General features: G+C 39.8%; 1 protein-coding gene across 1 annotated transcript in view; it reads right to left on the bottom strand.

Moving 5' to 3' along the window:
* DPP6 (dipeptidyl peptidase like 6) overlaps positions 1-15,735 on the bottom strand; it is a 425,888-nt gene that overhangs the window by 25,528 nt on the left and 384,625 nt on the right. The window contains exons 14-16 of the mRNA XM_075704683.1: positions 15,348-15,439; positions 13,608-13,655; positions 11,861-11,979 (exon numbers count right to left, since the gene is read on the bottom strand). Of these exons, the coding sequence (XP_075560798.1) occupies positions 11,861-11,979; positions 13,608-13,655; positions 15,348-15,439 (259 nt within the window). The remainder of the gene's footprint in view (positions 1-11,860; positions 11,980-13,607; positions 13,656-15,347; positions 15,440-15,735) is intronic.

Genomic DNA, 15,735 nt, shown 5'->3' with positions numbered 1-15,735 from the left:
CTTGGGTCACGCCTGGTTCCTGGAGGCCATTATTACATTGCAGGATATTTAGCCGCACTTCAGCGTTACCTCCATGTTTTTTATGCATCTTGGATTTTGTTAGCCAGATATTTTGGCCAGGATGCCTGGCTTGTGCAGTAGCGCAAGGATAGCATGCTGTTGGGGATTGCCTGTCCTGCTCTACCCAGAAAGGCCATACCATGTTCAGACCCCCATAGCACAGAGTGTCAGACACTGGCTTTCTACCCCTTGCTGTAGACCCCAGATCCAGGCCAAGGACAGCTCAGACGGTTCAGAAAATCACATAAGCTTCACATAAGGCAGTAAGTAGCAAACCCTCCTGTTGATGCATATCATAGCACTTGTGCTGTAAAATAACGTAACTCTGGGCTAGCAGGTGAAAAACATAATCTAATTGCAAATAACAGAGAATATAGATACCAGTCTACTCTGGGGTGCAGCACTAACAAGCTGCAGTCATTGGATGGCCCATAAAACACTCTCAAATGCTCGCTCTGTGGCTTCCTAAAAAATTTAAACTAGTGTTGTTCACTTCCATCCCCACCTGGCCACTTGGCCAGCATTTCCACCTCCCTTGAGTAATCAGAAATGTTTGTGCAATCATCACAGCAGAAGAGCTTCTAGAGCTGATTCCAGCAGAAAAAAAAATATTAATTTTCATTCAGTTCAGTTCCTGGACCCAGTTCAGAGTGGCCTATTTGTGGCACAGGTAGCAGACTGGTGAAAAGTCCCCCAAGGCGGACAGAGGATGGAGTTGCCTCTTTCAGTGGCAGCACTGACTTTGTCTTCCAGTCCTTGTGGACATACAGTGCTGTGGGCATCCAAGATATACCAATTAAAAATACTATAAGGTGCTTTATAGGGGTTATTGCATTTCACAGCAAGGCGAGGTGGGGCAGAGAGAGGAACGATTGGTCAGGACAGCAGAATTTCTATCTTCCCCCAAGCTTCCTCCTCCTGGTCACTGCCTGGGAGCTATTGCTTATGGCACCTGCAGTAAGGAAAGCATCTAAAGTTGGCTCTCAGCCTTGGGTGGGCTCTTCAGAGCTGTTGACGTGGCTATACTGAAGTGTGGTGGCACCTGGTGCATACCCCATTAGTAAAATTTGGGAAGCAACATTTCACATTTGTTTAAACCAGGGCATGCCTAATGTGCTTCTCTATCCATAGGCTCTCAACTTGGTTAATAAAACTCCTTTTCAGTGTTAGTAGTTACTTCAGCATCTAATTAAGTCTCTTTAGACTACCTCAGCGACATCATCTATTATGATCCTCGCCAAAGGTCACCCTCTTAGCAGCACCAGCTGCACTTAGAAAGCATTTACTTGATTTTCAGTAAGAAGTGCTTCAGAGACTCTCTCATATGCTTTGCCATTACCATGATGGGTAGTTTTATGATATTACTAGTTGACACCAAACCCACATGCTTCAGAAATATTGCCGGGTAGCAGGCTTTCTAGTTAACTAAGCTTATGTAGGGATTAAATGTAGGTATTTCCTCTCTGTGCATTTAATGTTTGTTTCAGGCCCTGGAGTGAGATACTTATACCCACAGCAGCAAGCTTTCCCCAGCCGTCTACCAGAGAAGCCCCAAGCCACACAAACTGGTTACCTGGAGAGGTTAAATAGGAACTTCAGCTTCTTCATCTCTCAAAAGCAAGAAAAAGAGCAAGAAAAAGAGCTTCTACCATTTTAACCTGGGTGTTATTGACAGAAAGCACTCTAAATGAAACACTCTCCCTGTAGCTTTTGACAAGAAAACGCTTTTTTCCCCTGTTCAAATCCTTATTAGAAGATCAGTACTTCCGTGTCACCCACAAAGAGCAAACTGCACACACATACACATCTAAGGACCCTCCAAACTGAAAAAGCTGTAGGATGATATTCTCCCTTGCAGCTGCACTGGGTCTTCCAGTTCCTAACACACTCACAGTGCTATAAAAACATATAATACATAATAACGTGCTTTAAGCCAAAATGGGTTATTTTACTGCTTTACTGCTGCCATAACTCAAAATTCAATCCCTCGTTCAAGAGGTTGTTGCCTATCTCTAAAGGCACTGAGTGATGCCACGGTGGCACAGGAGGCTGGTCTTGCTGGAGTCCTGTCCTGCAACACGCCGAGGGGCTCCTCTGCTGCACCAAGTATCTCCAGCTCCTGCTGTGGCTGGTGGGAGTTAAGAGCATTCAGCACCTGGGAGGACTGGCCCCGCACTTATTAAGCCCTGCAATGTAATTACAGACTAGTTATTGAATTGCTATTGAGAGGAAACGTTGCATGGTGCTGTGAGCTAACAGCAAACGTGCACAGCCATGCCTTGTTAACTCTTCACTCTGGTATGATTTAATCATTTTACATGCTGGTTTTGTTACGGGAGTGCTCTCCTGCATACTAATAGCCGGGTTTCTGCTAGGAAGATTTCTCTGCAGTGAATAGATTGAAGAGTCACTGAATCTTTCAAAACCACTCTGGTAATTTAGCCATCTAGGAGCCTCTATGCCCCTTATTGTCACTGCACATCTGAGCATTGCAGTCAGTAATGGATTTTATTTTCACAACACCTCTAGGAAGCTGGAATTACAAGACCTGCTTGAGTTCTCTAAAGGAGCTTGTGACAGAGAAAAAAATCAAACCCATGTGTCCTAACTAGCATTTTGCAGCTAGTTAGGATTTCTCAGACCACTGTTGCCAAACGTGTCTTTGAACTCTCCATGTCTAGATACGGGCCAACAAATTAAAACAACTGTTATAAAAACAACCTGATTGGAAATATATGTATCATAGGTGTCCACATTCAACACAGGATTTAGAGAATCCAACAGTACTCTACAAATAATGATTATTTTGTTATAGAATGGGAACAAAGAAAGCAATCCACCTACCTTTTTTGTGGATATATTTGTCTAAAAATTAAGTTGCTTTATAGTCCATAAATAGCCAAAGGTATCCAGGGAAGAGCTAAGCAGCATACTTTCATTATTGCTTGCACTGATGTTTATCTGAGCATTACAAGTACTAAGAACAATCTGATTCCAGGAATGCTGTTGATGAGACTGTGATATGCAAGGATTCTATGTGATATGTAAGGCAATCCATGAGCAATGTAGTTAGGTTTTGTAGACAAAACATTGCTTTATGAACTTGTGCTGTTGAATGGTAGACATCTTACACTGATTTACAGCTCCTGGCATCTGCTTGTCCATAGTATAAAAAATCCTTGTCTCCAGGTTTTCCTTCGCTTTCCAGGGATGGTAGGTCTGGACCAAATGGCACAGGTTAAAAGGTCTGTTTAAATGAGGGAACTGAGAAAAATGTAGAAAGAGGTTCATTATTCTCCTGCCTGAAGGCATGAGCCAACCTCTTATTGCAGGAGCCAGGCAGACATGTCCCTGATGGGTACATTATTGCAAAAATTCTGAAGAGGGTAATTATGCATCATCCACTGATGGAGGCAGACTACAGAGCTAGACACGTTTCTGGTCTGTTCCAGTAGCCAATGGTGCTTTTCCTTGGAGTGCTGTCTTGCAATATGAGGAAGGAAATCGGGGTCACGATACTTGACTCAAGATGTGGCCATGGGCAAACCACTAATTCTTGCTGTACCTTTGTTCCCCACTTGGTAAAAGCATAAAAATGATCAGCTGGGGAAAGGTTGCAAAGGGCTTTACACATCTTTCCATAACTTGAATTAAACGCTTAGTGCAGTATTTATTTTACCAACAATAAAACTATTCCCTCTTCTCTGTATCCTGATAAATCTCAGTATAGAATTATCCTGAGGTATTAAATAGGATTAAGCTCTTCCCGTTCAAAGTGACATAGATGTACAAATTACTGCCAATAATGTCTCTGTGATGATCCCATGGCCCCCACATATTAATGGAGAAACTGAAGCAAAATGTTGTTTAATTCACTCATGGTGAAAGACAAATGTCATGATCTTCTTTACTGAGGCAGAAAGGATTCAGACATTTTCATTCAAAAAGTAAGTCCCTAGCAGTAGAATCCCTTGGTTTTTTGTCATGAATATTACAGACAAAAATTTCTCGAGTGATATGCTAAAACTAGTACATTTTTGTGAAGATGTTTGTTGATTAAAACTCATATCTCCAGGATTTTATGGGATTTTCAGGAAAAAAGTTTCCTAAACTCAGCATTATAAAAAGTGCAGGTGAAACTGACTGAATCTGTAAGAAGATGGGCAAAATAAAATGTTACTTTGTTACAGTGAAATCCATCAACAAATCCAAACACTTTATTGGTTTTAACTTAGCTTTTCTTTGGAATGCATTCAAGTCTACCCAAATCAGCTGGTAATCCCATGAGAGAATAAAATACTAGGAGATTTTCCAAAATATCTATCTCCTCAAAAAAGACAAAGTCTTTAGGCATTAATGGCATCTAAGTATAGACACAATACTAGAAACAATGCCCAGAATTTTATGTTTATTCACATTTAAAAATATCATGGTTTTTAAATGCTTGAGCTGAACAATGCCAATGGTAATGGTGCTGGATGCTGCTGTTTCAAAGGATGTTCCCACCCAGCCAGCTGTTGGCTGAGCTTATCTCATGCTGAACGGCACTGGGCTATGCAGCACACGAAGCAGCATTAACGACCCAGTTTTCCCACTTTTCTGACCACCTCCAGCCTCCTTTAAAAGTTCTTTGGCACAGGAGTGCTGGCGAGTTGGTTTTAGTAAAAAGCCCTTGCCACGTTATTAAAAGAAAGCAGGAGAGGTGCTAGTTAGTGATCACTAACCGGCTTTAGAAAGACTGCACTGATCAAGGACATGAGCCCTGTTTTGAATCCTGGTCCCAACAAACATAAATGCTGAGCTGACGCATTCTCCTAAAGCAGCCCTCATTATAAATTAATGATTTCACTTAATGTCTTTTGTAACTTAAACTCGCCTATACTATAAATCTCTGTGTATGGTATCCTCCAGAAATGTAACCACACATTTCAGACTTGTTTCACTGGTGTGGGCAGGAGCTTGTGCTGCGACCACATCAGAGGGCAGAAAAATCTAGATTTGTAAAATGATTCCAAACCGTGGTTTTAGACCTCTCCATACTGGATAGGCTGAACCTTGCTAAATTGTGCTCTGGACTCTGCGGTGTTAAAATGTGATTAAAAGCGAGGTCAGGACAATCTGCCACAAAGCAGAGCCAGATGATTTGATGAAACTTGGTAGTGAAAGTCTTTGCTGACTCCAACAAAAATCTGGAAAATAAAAGAAATGTAGAATAATAAAAGGACTTTTTAATGCTCAGAATAAACCTAATAAGTGGAAGCAGCAAGTAATGCTCCTAAGTGTTCCCATGTCCAGATGGTGTTTCCATATTCCACCAGGAGGGAGGAAAGAAGATAATTAAATTCTCAAGAAACAGTTTAAAGAGCTAAGAAGTTTATAGCTCCATGCTGCCTCTAGAAAGAATAAACTTGCAGCCCTTGTCTTTAAAACTCTTAAATACACAGAAAGAAAGAATTACATGTACAATGGTATGAGGAACTTGATTAAGTTTATTGCTAATTTGGTTGCATTGCTTCTTCATTAGTATCCATCACTCTCAAAGAAAATCCTTAAATTGTGACATTTTCCTACTCTGTGCTTTTGCACCACTTGTTCTCTGTTTATGGGCACTGAACCAGGATTTTATCTGGCAGGCCCTAAGAGCTATAAATTCTATTTTTAATGATTTATGAGGCCTATAGGCATCCTTCAGCACTATAGGGCCAGGAGTGTAGTTACAGAGCTCTTGTCATCGTGGCTGCTGGCTCAGATGGCATACCTGGGGAAAAGCAGATGTATACCCAGATAAATCCCTTTCCCGTAGGTTCTTTAGGCATTTTATCAAGCACAGCTCACTTACAGCATATCATTTTGTTCTACAGCTACAAAATAGCCTGCTAGGAAAGGCAGAAATGACTTCATACCTGTTACCTGTGATTACTGATCTACAGCATCTAGGCTAAGCTACTAATAACCGCAGTGCTAGAGAGGATATCCAAATTAGGTGATAATACTTCAACATTTTTGTTAGAAGAGTCTATTTTCCTTTCTCCAAAGAGAGAGACAGCTTTAAAGTCATTTGACCTGCAAGATACTGACAGTAAAGACTACCAGTCAGCTACAAAAGTCAGCTACAAACATAGGTTCCAGCAGAGAGAATCTTCAAAAAGCTAGGATTTTTAAAGTGATTTTATGGTATTTTGAATCCAAAAAATCTTACTGTTTTTGGAAAAGAAGTAAGGACTTGAAACCTAAAGAAGATACCATTCCCTGGTCTAAGTTACACTGTTGTCTCTTTTCAAAGTGAAAGCTTTTTTTCCCAAATCAAATCAGTCAATGAATGAAAGAATAGTACACAGTGGAGCAGCAAAGGCACTTCTCTATCACCAGCAACCATGCGGAGCATGAGACAATAGTTTTCTCTTAGCCCTCATTACAGTTCTCTCCCCTCTGTGTAACTACCAATTTTCTTTGTGTCATCCCTAAAAATAGAATCATAGAATCATAGAATCAGAGAATCGTTTAGGTTGGAAAAGACCTTTAAGATCATCCAGTCCAACCATTAACCTACACAAAATGATTAATCCGTTCCTGATAATGCATGATTACAAAGAATTTTAATTAGCAGGCTGGTAGGCATTCCATGAACAACACCCTCCTATCGTTTTCATCATGTATTAAGTGGCATTAATTGCAGTAATGTATGCACGTGTCAGAGGTCTTCCTCACTATTCCTCTTGTCTCAAAGCTAGAAGTCGTTAACCCTTTGTGGGGAACCTCACACGTCCCCAAGTGCATTGAGCTGGCCAAGATCAGCTTATGGCTGAGGTCCGTTGGTGGAGACTGACCAACTAATGTAAAGGCTGCTACGATGCCACTGTCTGCAATAGAAGTGACTTGAACTCCAGGATCCAGAAAATCTTTGCCAGTTCTGTGTGTTCAAGCAAAAGTCACAGTGACGTCACCGATTTTTTATCAGTGAAGATGCTTTAACCAAACCTGCTACACGGTGTGTCAGAGTACAAGTTCTTGCAACAGAAATGGTTGCACGTCCTTTCTTCCTCCATGAACAACCTCATTAGGACTCAAGTTTTAATAGTGCTGTCAGGTTACATTAGGGAGTGAGGGAAGGAGTCACTGAAGACAAGGTGCATCTATTTGAAACGGAAATACTAAAACACAGCTGACTGCAGTGGTAGTCATTGATAAGGCTTTATCCTTCAGAGGAGAAGGAGCTATGACCTAAAAATGGGCTTTAGTGCTTTACTGGCCCAGTGTCATTCTGCCTTGCACCGTACATGTTTGAACCTCACTAAACAAACAGGAATAAATTGCTTTCTACAGACAAAACTTGTGATTTCTTACCCTTTTCTCTATGCAATTGAATTTTACATCCCATTCCAGATGAGAAAACCCCATCCTCAATTAAATTTATATATAAAGTAGCAAACCCCTTCCATCTAGATATTCTTTCTGTTTATCTTAGAGAGAATCAGTGGCAGTGCCTGTGCTGGTTTATGAGAGGAAACAGAAGTGTAAGCCCATATTTTATGATGAAAATGACAGTAGGAGTGACCTTGCTCCAGCACATATTGCTTTTTTGATAGTGTTTAGGGGAGATAATCTAACAGCAGCCTGCAAAGCATTGTGTTTCCTTAGATCCTGCTACAGTAATTCAGTCATAAGCATATAAAATTAGATGAAAAATAAGGTAACTAGCCTTCTGGGACTGAGTGATTGCAATAAATATTGCCTCCTGACAGTAAGTATTACATTGTCCTCTTGAAAGAGAGGTTACCTTTTATTATAGCATACTTCTCTCATTTCAGTCTGTGCCAGGTGGCACTGCTGTTAAGCATAGTCTGCGGGGCAGCAAAAAGTCCTTTAAGACAATTATATGCTGCCTCTAAGGTACCAAAGCAGTGACTAGAAAACTTCCAACTCTTGACCTTTGGGATCAAATAAGCAATGCCAGACCTTTCTTCAGGTTTGGTTTTTTTTTTTTTTTAGAGATACACCTTTTCCCTTTCCATTGCCTTTCATTTAAGTATCACAGAGTACTTTATAAGCATTGGTTCCTTAATCAAATCTCACAAACCTTGCCATCCATTTTAGAGAGGTTAAGCTGAGCTGCAGTTGTGTCTGTGTCTCTAAACTCAGAGAAGTTTGCAACTGAAGATCACAAAGCAAGTTAATGAAAGGATAGAGTGAAACTCAGGTATGGCAGAGGTTAGTCTCTAAGTGTAAGTACAGAATTGTTTACAAGCCATAAATATTTGGCCACGTATTTGTCCTGTGGACAGCTGAGAAAATACAATTTTTTAAATTATTACAGGCTTGATCAGAGTAAAATAATTTATCTTTAGCTACCTTCGAAGATACAAATGGGTCTGACATAAAGTCATACACCAGTTACTGCTACAAACACACACTTTTGTAGGCAGTCACAGAGTATACGGCAAGACCTGAGCTCTGGGTGCTTTTATACAACGTAGATGGAGAAGAAAGCACCAAACAGCAATAGGTACTGTCTGCCACTGTCTGGTCATTAACATTGACTCCAACTGCGATTTTTCTGGGGAAGCAGAGGTGGGGACTCCTGGCAGAAACCCTTGGGTAGCAGACGTTGTAAGACAAACTCTTGTCCACTCTGGTGGGCTGCTGCTGCTCTACCTGCTTGATCAACTGCAGGCGAAGCAGGGTTCCTTGATATATCCTCATTCAAGTAGCTTTTCTGTCTATGTGTTATATGTGTATATGAATGTTCTGGTTTCCGCTGTGATAGAGTTAATTTTCTTCCTAGTAGCTGGTATAGTGCTGTGGTTTGGATTTAGCATGAGAATAACGCTGCTAACACACTGACGTTTTAGTTGTTGCCAAGCAGTGCTTGCACTAGTCAAGGACGTTTTCAGCTTCCCATGCTCTGCCAGGTGCACAAGAAGCTGGGAGGGGGCACAGCCAGGACAGCTGACCCAAACTGACCCAAGGGCTATTCCATACCATGTGATATCACGCTCAGTATAGAAACTGGGGGCAGCTGGCTGGAGGGCAGCAATCGCTGCTTTGGGACTGGCTGGGCATTGGGTGGTGAGCAGTTGCATCACTTATTTTTCCTGGGTTTTGTTCCTCTTCTTGTTTTTTTTTTTCCTTTTAATAATAATAATTATTATTATTTTATTTTATTTCAATTATTCAACTGTTCTTATCTCAACCCATGAATTTTCTTACTTTGGCCCTCCCAATTCTCTCCCCAACCCACTGGGAGGGGAGGGTGAGCAAGCACCTGTGTGGCGCTTAGTTGCCGGTTGGGGTTAAACCATGACAATGAATAAATAGGATTTCCTGCCAATCAAGAAGATACCAGAGTATGATTGCTTATGAGCAATAAAATAATACCCTGAGGAAGTGAGGCAAGGACAAGCTCTAGCTAAGCAGCCTGTGGAAAAGGAAGTCTCCTATTAGTGGATCCAAGTGATTCTCCATCAAACCAAAACAGCTCTTCCCTAGTTGTATAACCAAGTCTTGAGGCGATGATTGCTTTTATCCAAAAGTCTGCATTTCAGCCAGAGCAGATGTTTCCACTGACCTGACCCACAGCAGCTGTAACAGGAACCAAAGCAAGTTGTCTCTGCTGTAAATGTACCCATAGCAGATATCTGAAGTTAGATGGATCCTACACAAAAAGTGCTAAAAAGAAGTGTTGTTCCTCTAAACTGCTTGAAAACAAAGAAGTTGAAAGACCTTTTACTTTCAGTTATTTAAATAAGTAATAACTCCACCAAATGTAATGGACTGATATTTTTATAAAATCATTGAAAATGGAAATCCTACCAAGATCTCCATATTTTCTCATGTATATATTTTTTGCAAAGGTATCTGAGTGGAGACATAGACATTTGCTCCATAGTTCAAGCTGCGCTGTATTTGTGCTACACTGAAATTACAGTTTGAGAATTTAGTCCCGTATAATGAAAATTCAGAGAAAGATATGTTCAGCAGATGTAAACAGATCTAACTCTAATGACCTTATAATGGAGGTATTGTTTGCAGCACCTGAGAATCTGGCCCACAGTTTGTTACGCAAAATCATTATCTTGTATACTTGGATTAATGTACACACTAATAAAACTCATTAATCTCTTCAGGTATCCCTGCAGGTGTTTTGTGAATAAGACATAATGTAATACAAACATATCACCTCGTAACTGTTGATAAGACCCTTTAGAAACCTTAATCTTGTAATTCACAAATGTTTCTAATTATGGTAAACCAGTTATCTTGGTGCAAAGGAAATGGACACTGTCTCTAGTAGCTATTGACAGCTTTTCTTGAAATGAAAACAGGAGAAAAATATACAGGGCTTTTCTTGTAAAGAGACAAACATCATAAACTTAACAACATTCACTACAGAACTGAATGTTTAGTGGGAAATGACACTTCTCTGCATATGTCTGCCATAATTATAGATTCAGAGATTTACATGTAGTCCACTAAGTTAATTAATCCATTGTGATGTCAATGCTATTTCACTGTACTGTATTGCAAGCTATTTTTTTAGAATACCTATAAATGCCCGCAAAATACAGTCTGTCTTTCCTCCTTGGGGCAGAACAGGTTTTTACAAATGTCTATGTCCAGATGTTTTGCTCGGTATCATGTTAACCATTCTACTTCCCCACTTTACCTCGATTATGCTGGTTATTTTCCATTTTGCCATCTCAGATACTTCTTTATCCTTGGTGTTCACCACAAACAGTTACTGGCACCAATGAATATTTGCCAGTCAGAGGAGGGGCAGCCCATGCATCTCTAAACAGACCGCTGATGTTCAGCAGAGAGAGTACTTAGAGCTGCTCTACAACAGCATACACAACAGCTACTTTTGTTATGTTACACACATGTTCGTTTTCTCCTGAGCTGTTGAAAATGAGGCATTTCTTGTTGGCTTGCTGCTTTGCAATAGTTGCTTTGGAGGGTGTGCAGCCATTTGAGCAGTTTCAATCACAGCAGTGGACGACCAGTAAGAATAACGCTTACCATGGGGGGCTGCAATCCAGTTCTGCGTGCACGCATTGTACGTGCAATTTTGGATAATTGAGCAGAATTAAATTACATAGGTTTAAATGCTATGGAGTTCTGCATTTATTCTTAACAGAGTGGAGAAAGCTGACTTTTACCACTCTTGTCCTGAAATGCCCTCTATCCTTAGCCCTTTGGATAATGTAAGGCATTTTCAACACTAGAAATCTGTCAGACCTATCGATTGCTCCAAGCTAAGGGAAATTTATGATGAATGAGCAGTGAAACACTAGATATTCTGTACTCACATTGTCCATTAGGTAGCTTTCTGCAAACTGCCTTTGCTTGGCAAACTGTCTTTTCATTGCAACTTATTTACTTTGAATCACCCCGCTCACAGTACTGATACGAGTGGATGCATTTGGAACTCAGTCCCAGTCACCCATGGTTAATCCCACCTCACTGGTTTATCTCTCACAAACTTTCTGATGTTTTATCTCTTCTAGATTTTGCTGTTACTTTAACTTAAGGATGCTTGGAGTGGCTCAAGGAATGTACCTCTATCTTTAATAGTCAGATATGCACAGAAAAAGGTGGCACACATCTGCTTTCTAGTTAAAAATAAAAATACACAAAAGAAAAAAACAACGTTAAGAGAAAGTCTTTAAAAGCAAAGTGACCCAGATATTTATGGCCAGTCTTTCCAAGCTGCCCACAGGTACACAGGATACCTAAAGATACCAATGCCGGCTCTAAATCCTATCCTTAGGCACAACAACTGCAATAACAAAACCCAACATACCTTCACATGTCAGTAGGAAGTATTCCAGATTGTGACTGAAGGATGCACTAAAATAAGTACAGTTTTCAATCAGATCACAAGACAGACACTGCCTGTTGAAGTTTCCATTTGTGCTTGCGCTGAAAAAGTTAATACAAGTCCGTGAAGGTCACTGAGCAAATGTTAACTGGAAGCAACATTATTTGAACCTTACTGTACTGCAGAACAAGAACATAAATATAATGTGTCCAACATTAGTAAGAGACAAAGCATTTCCATTTGGTTGAGTTTAAATAGCAGTAATGGCTTTTTTTTTTTTTTTTTTCCTGAATGAAGAATATATAAAAGGATAGTGATGTCTTTTTTTGCAAGGTCAGGTGGTTATGAAGGAAGGTATAGTTTTTAAAAGAAAATGATGGTTGCAATTCCACAAGAGGAAGTCATAACTCTGTGAATGAAGGCATGAAACAATGGAGCAGTATTTCTACACCTACTCACATTATAACAGACAATAAAGAGCTGGAATTGCTTTCTTTAAGTTTCTTACTGGTTGCCTCACTGGTCTGATTTGCTAGCAGCTACCTCACCTTTTTGGTGGTTTAAATAGTTGCTCTTACAACTTGCAAGTAGAAAGGAAAGATTGTGTTCAGGGGTCTGTTTTTGAAGAAGCTAACATGGCCTGTCCATATGCTCAGAAGCATTTTGTAAGAGTCTACTGTAAGTTGAAGAATGAATTACAGATTATTAGCAAATAATAAATAAAATTTTGCACCGCTATAGCATTTTGAAACTTCAAAATGCTTCAAGAATATTAACTAGTAGATATTTCCAGTATTACTGTAAAGCAGATGAGTGTTTTTGCTACAATAGAAATGAATGGTCAATATAATTTTGATTTTTTTTTTCTTCAAGAAAATAAACACTGAGCTGAGCTACTCTCAAAAAACTGTGGAGTGCAGTGAACAGGCATAGAGATCTCAAAAGGCAAAAATAATTCAATTACAGGTAATTTAGTTCGCTCTAGTTTCCTTCCCACTGAGGAAAAAAAGGTATGACATCATGTTAGAGAAGGAAAACCTACTGACTGTCCCTTATCAACTGATGCTATCACCAGCTCTGCCTTTTGTTGCAGATGCTGGGATGACAGCAGGGTCATTGAGAAGAAAAATAGGACAAATGGAAAAATGATTCCAAAATTATTATTTAAAAGTCTGGGTTTTCTCCCGTTTGTAATCTGCTCCCACAATACTTCACACTACCGATAGTTTACTATAAACCAGCCTTCTACTCATCATACAGTTACGGAGCATACTAAAGTCATCTGGAATTGCAGAAAAACATTTGCAAACATAACATATTGTTATTTCTTTTCAATTTTGTAAAGAGGTGAGGTGCTATCAAATTTCCATGAAAACTGCTGTCTACAAGTATAAAACTAGTTTATAACATTAGTTTATGTAATTCTGAATTCTTTCAAATGTTAAGCAGTTCTGTTGGAAAGTTTTGTGACAGTTTAACAATCTTGAGACCAATTTAAAATTTGAAATAAAATGAGAAAATTACTAAATGTAAAACATTTCCAAATGTCAAGCATTTTGCTCACTATTGTTATGCTGTTCTGTCTATCCCAGTGATACATGGCAAGATCTTGCAATGCCATTAAAGACAAACACATAAGAAACTGTTTCTATTGCAATTGTTTATGTAATGATTCGCATAAGATTGAAAAAAAAGGGAAATTCTGTATGTGAAGTTAGAAAGCACATACCTGTATAAATGTCGCCTCCTTGGCAAATCTTCTGTGCTGTGGAAATAACTGGGGGGGGGAAAAATTAAAGGCAATTGTATCACTAGAAGGGTGTTTACAAGTATCTCATACAAAAACATCTTCATTCACATCACCATTTTCCTGATTTTTTAACGGCAAGGGAAGTTGAAACTGAATTAGAAAAACATACAGAGGGACACATCACTGCAGAGGCTCAAGCAAGTACGCCGTAGGCTGCACCGCAGTTAAAACAAGCATGGAAATGTTTGGGTCCTAGACTGGTCATGTCAGCAGATCAAAAAGGATCAAGTGATTAAGTGAAAGACCTTCACATTTTAACCTCAAGATTTATGGCTTAGAACTTCCTTTAAACACCTTTCTTTTTTTTTCTCTAGAACCAGTTTTTACTTATTTGACCACTTCTTGTTCTTCGCCCTGATACATAGTTAACCAGGGTCTGATGCAAAATCCACTGAAACGTCCTCTTTGAAAAAGGGAGTTGGACTTTCAGGCAAGAGAGAGTACAAAGTTGAAGAATACTTTGTCACCCTTGTTTTGTGCTGAGACTGCGGTGAACTCTTTCTGACTAAACAACGAAAGCCCTGGTGTGCGGTGACAGCTTCTGAGGGCCACAGTGAGGTAGTTCTCTTGACCTTGAATCAGTCCACGCTGCTGGAGGTGGCCAACCTCAGTCCAATGTGCAGGGTCCAGATTGATCCCCCAGAAGCATTTCATGTGAATAATGACAGACTACAGGAGCAAATGTAGCGTCCCTGGGATGAATAACGTGTCAGGCAGGACAGGTTCAGTCCTTGCTTACTGCAGGGGGGTTGGGCTTGATGATCTCTCAAGGTCCCTTCCAACCCAAAGCATTCTATGATTCTATGATATTCAGCCCAGCCAATCTGCTTCCAATGAGCTGCACTTGCCTAGATGTACATTTTGATTGCACAAATCGTACATGGTATTTTCTGCTTGACTGGACAGGTAAAATGCAAATAAGACTTTGGTGCTAGTTTGCTACTTAGCTCTGCCAAGAGCTTATATTGTACTGAAGTCATTGGTAATTGAGGGCATTCAAAACCTTGAAGGAGCATCATGCTCTTAACGATCATTCAAAGTTTATCATATTCTGGAGGCTTTTTACTCAGCTGTTCAGTGACCTTAAGAAAATGAGAGGTGAGAGCCTTGTACCCAGCTGAAACTTTGCTGGGAAAGGAATCTATATGGTATTTCATTCCAGAAAGCCTTCCAAACATTCTGTTACATAATGTCTTGAAATGTACTTTAAAAGGTAAACATCTACAGAAGTTATTTTACAAGTGTAAAGGGCAAGTGTGAAGACAGGTGGGGTTTTTTTTTGTATTCTAACTAAATACTTTTTTCTAATGCACTGCTATTTTTGCAGGTCAATAAAGGGTTCTTTCTAAAACTGTCTAGGTGGTCAATGAAAATAGGCTTCAGAGGTTAATATGCAGCAGGAGAAATCACTCATCTACACAAATGTATTTAATAGTCACAGAAAGAAATGTTTGAACTGTGCAGAGAAAACCTAAATAAGAGAAGATATATGGAACGGTGTGAGAGGTTAAGTCAAAATGGAGACAGCTTCTCCTCCTGCCTCATCCCCACCTCCCTATGCTCATACATTTCAGATGCATACACAACACCATTGTAACTAACCTTATAGTCCAGGGCTAAACAAGGGAAGACTGATTTGTCAGACCAAAGTTTACTTACATTTTATGCCTCTTTTCATCATATGCCAATATCTTTGTCACATCCCAATCGCCAGATGTAATAGACTGTAAGTTATCGCTGCTACTGTTGGGCTGCCAGAAAAAAAAGAGAATTAGATTTCTTCTTTCTTAGAAGATATCCGAGCAAATCTTCTCTGCTGAAAAAGGGAGCTATTTTGACTCCATTACCTATTAAAAATAAACCACGCAACTGCAATTTCCACCCCTCCCCCCTGCTATTTCTGTGAATCTGCAGGCACAGAAATAATAGAGTCAGAATCATCTGCACCATAACTCCACTGAAGATAATGGGATGAATTCCGCACAGAACAAATTCAAACCCCTTTCTCTAATTCAGCGTGCCCACAAGCTTCTGATTAATCCTTTAT

The sequence above is a fragment of the Pelecanus crispus genome, chromosome 2, assembly GCF_030463565.1.
Source record: "Pelecanus crispus isolate bPelCri1 chromosome 2, bPelCri1.pri, whole genome shotgun sequence".
Taxonomy (NCBI): Eukaryota; Metazoa; Chordata; class Aves; order Pelecaniformes; family Pelecanidae; genus Pelecanus; species Pelecanus crispus.
The sequence above is the reverse complement of the archived record's forward strand: the minus strand, read 5'-3'. Positions and strand labels throughout refer to the sequence as shown.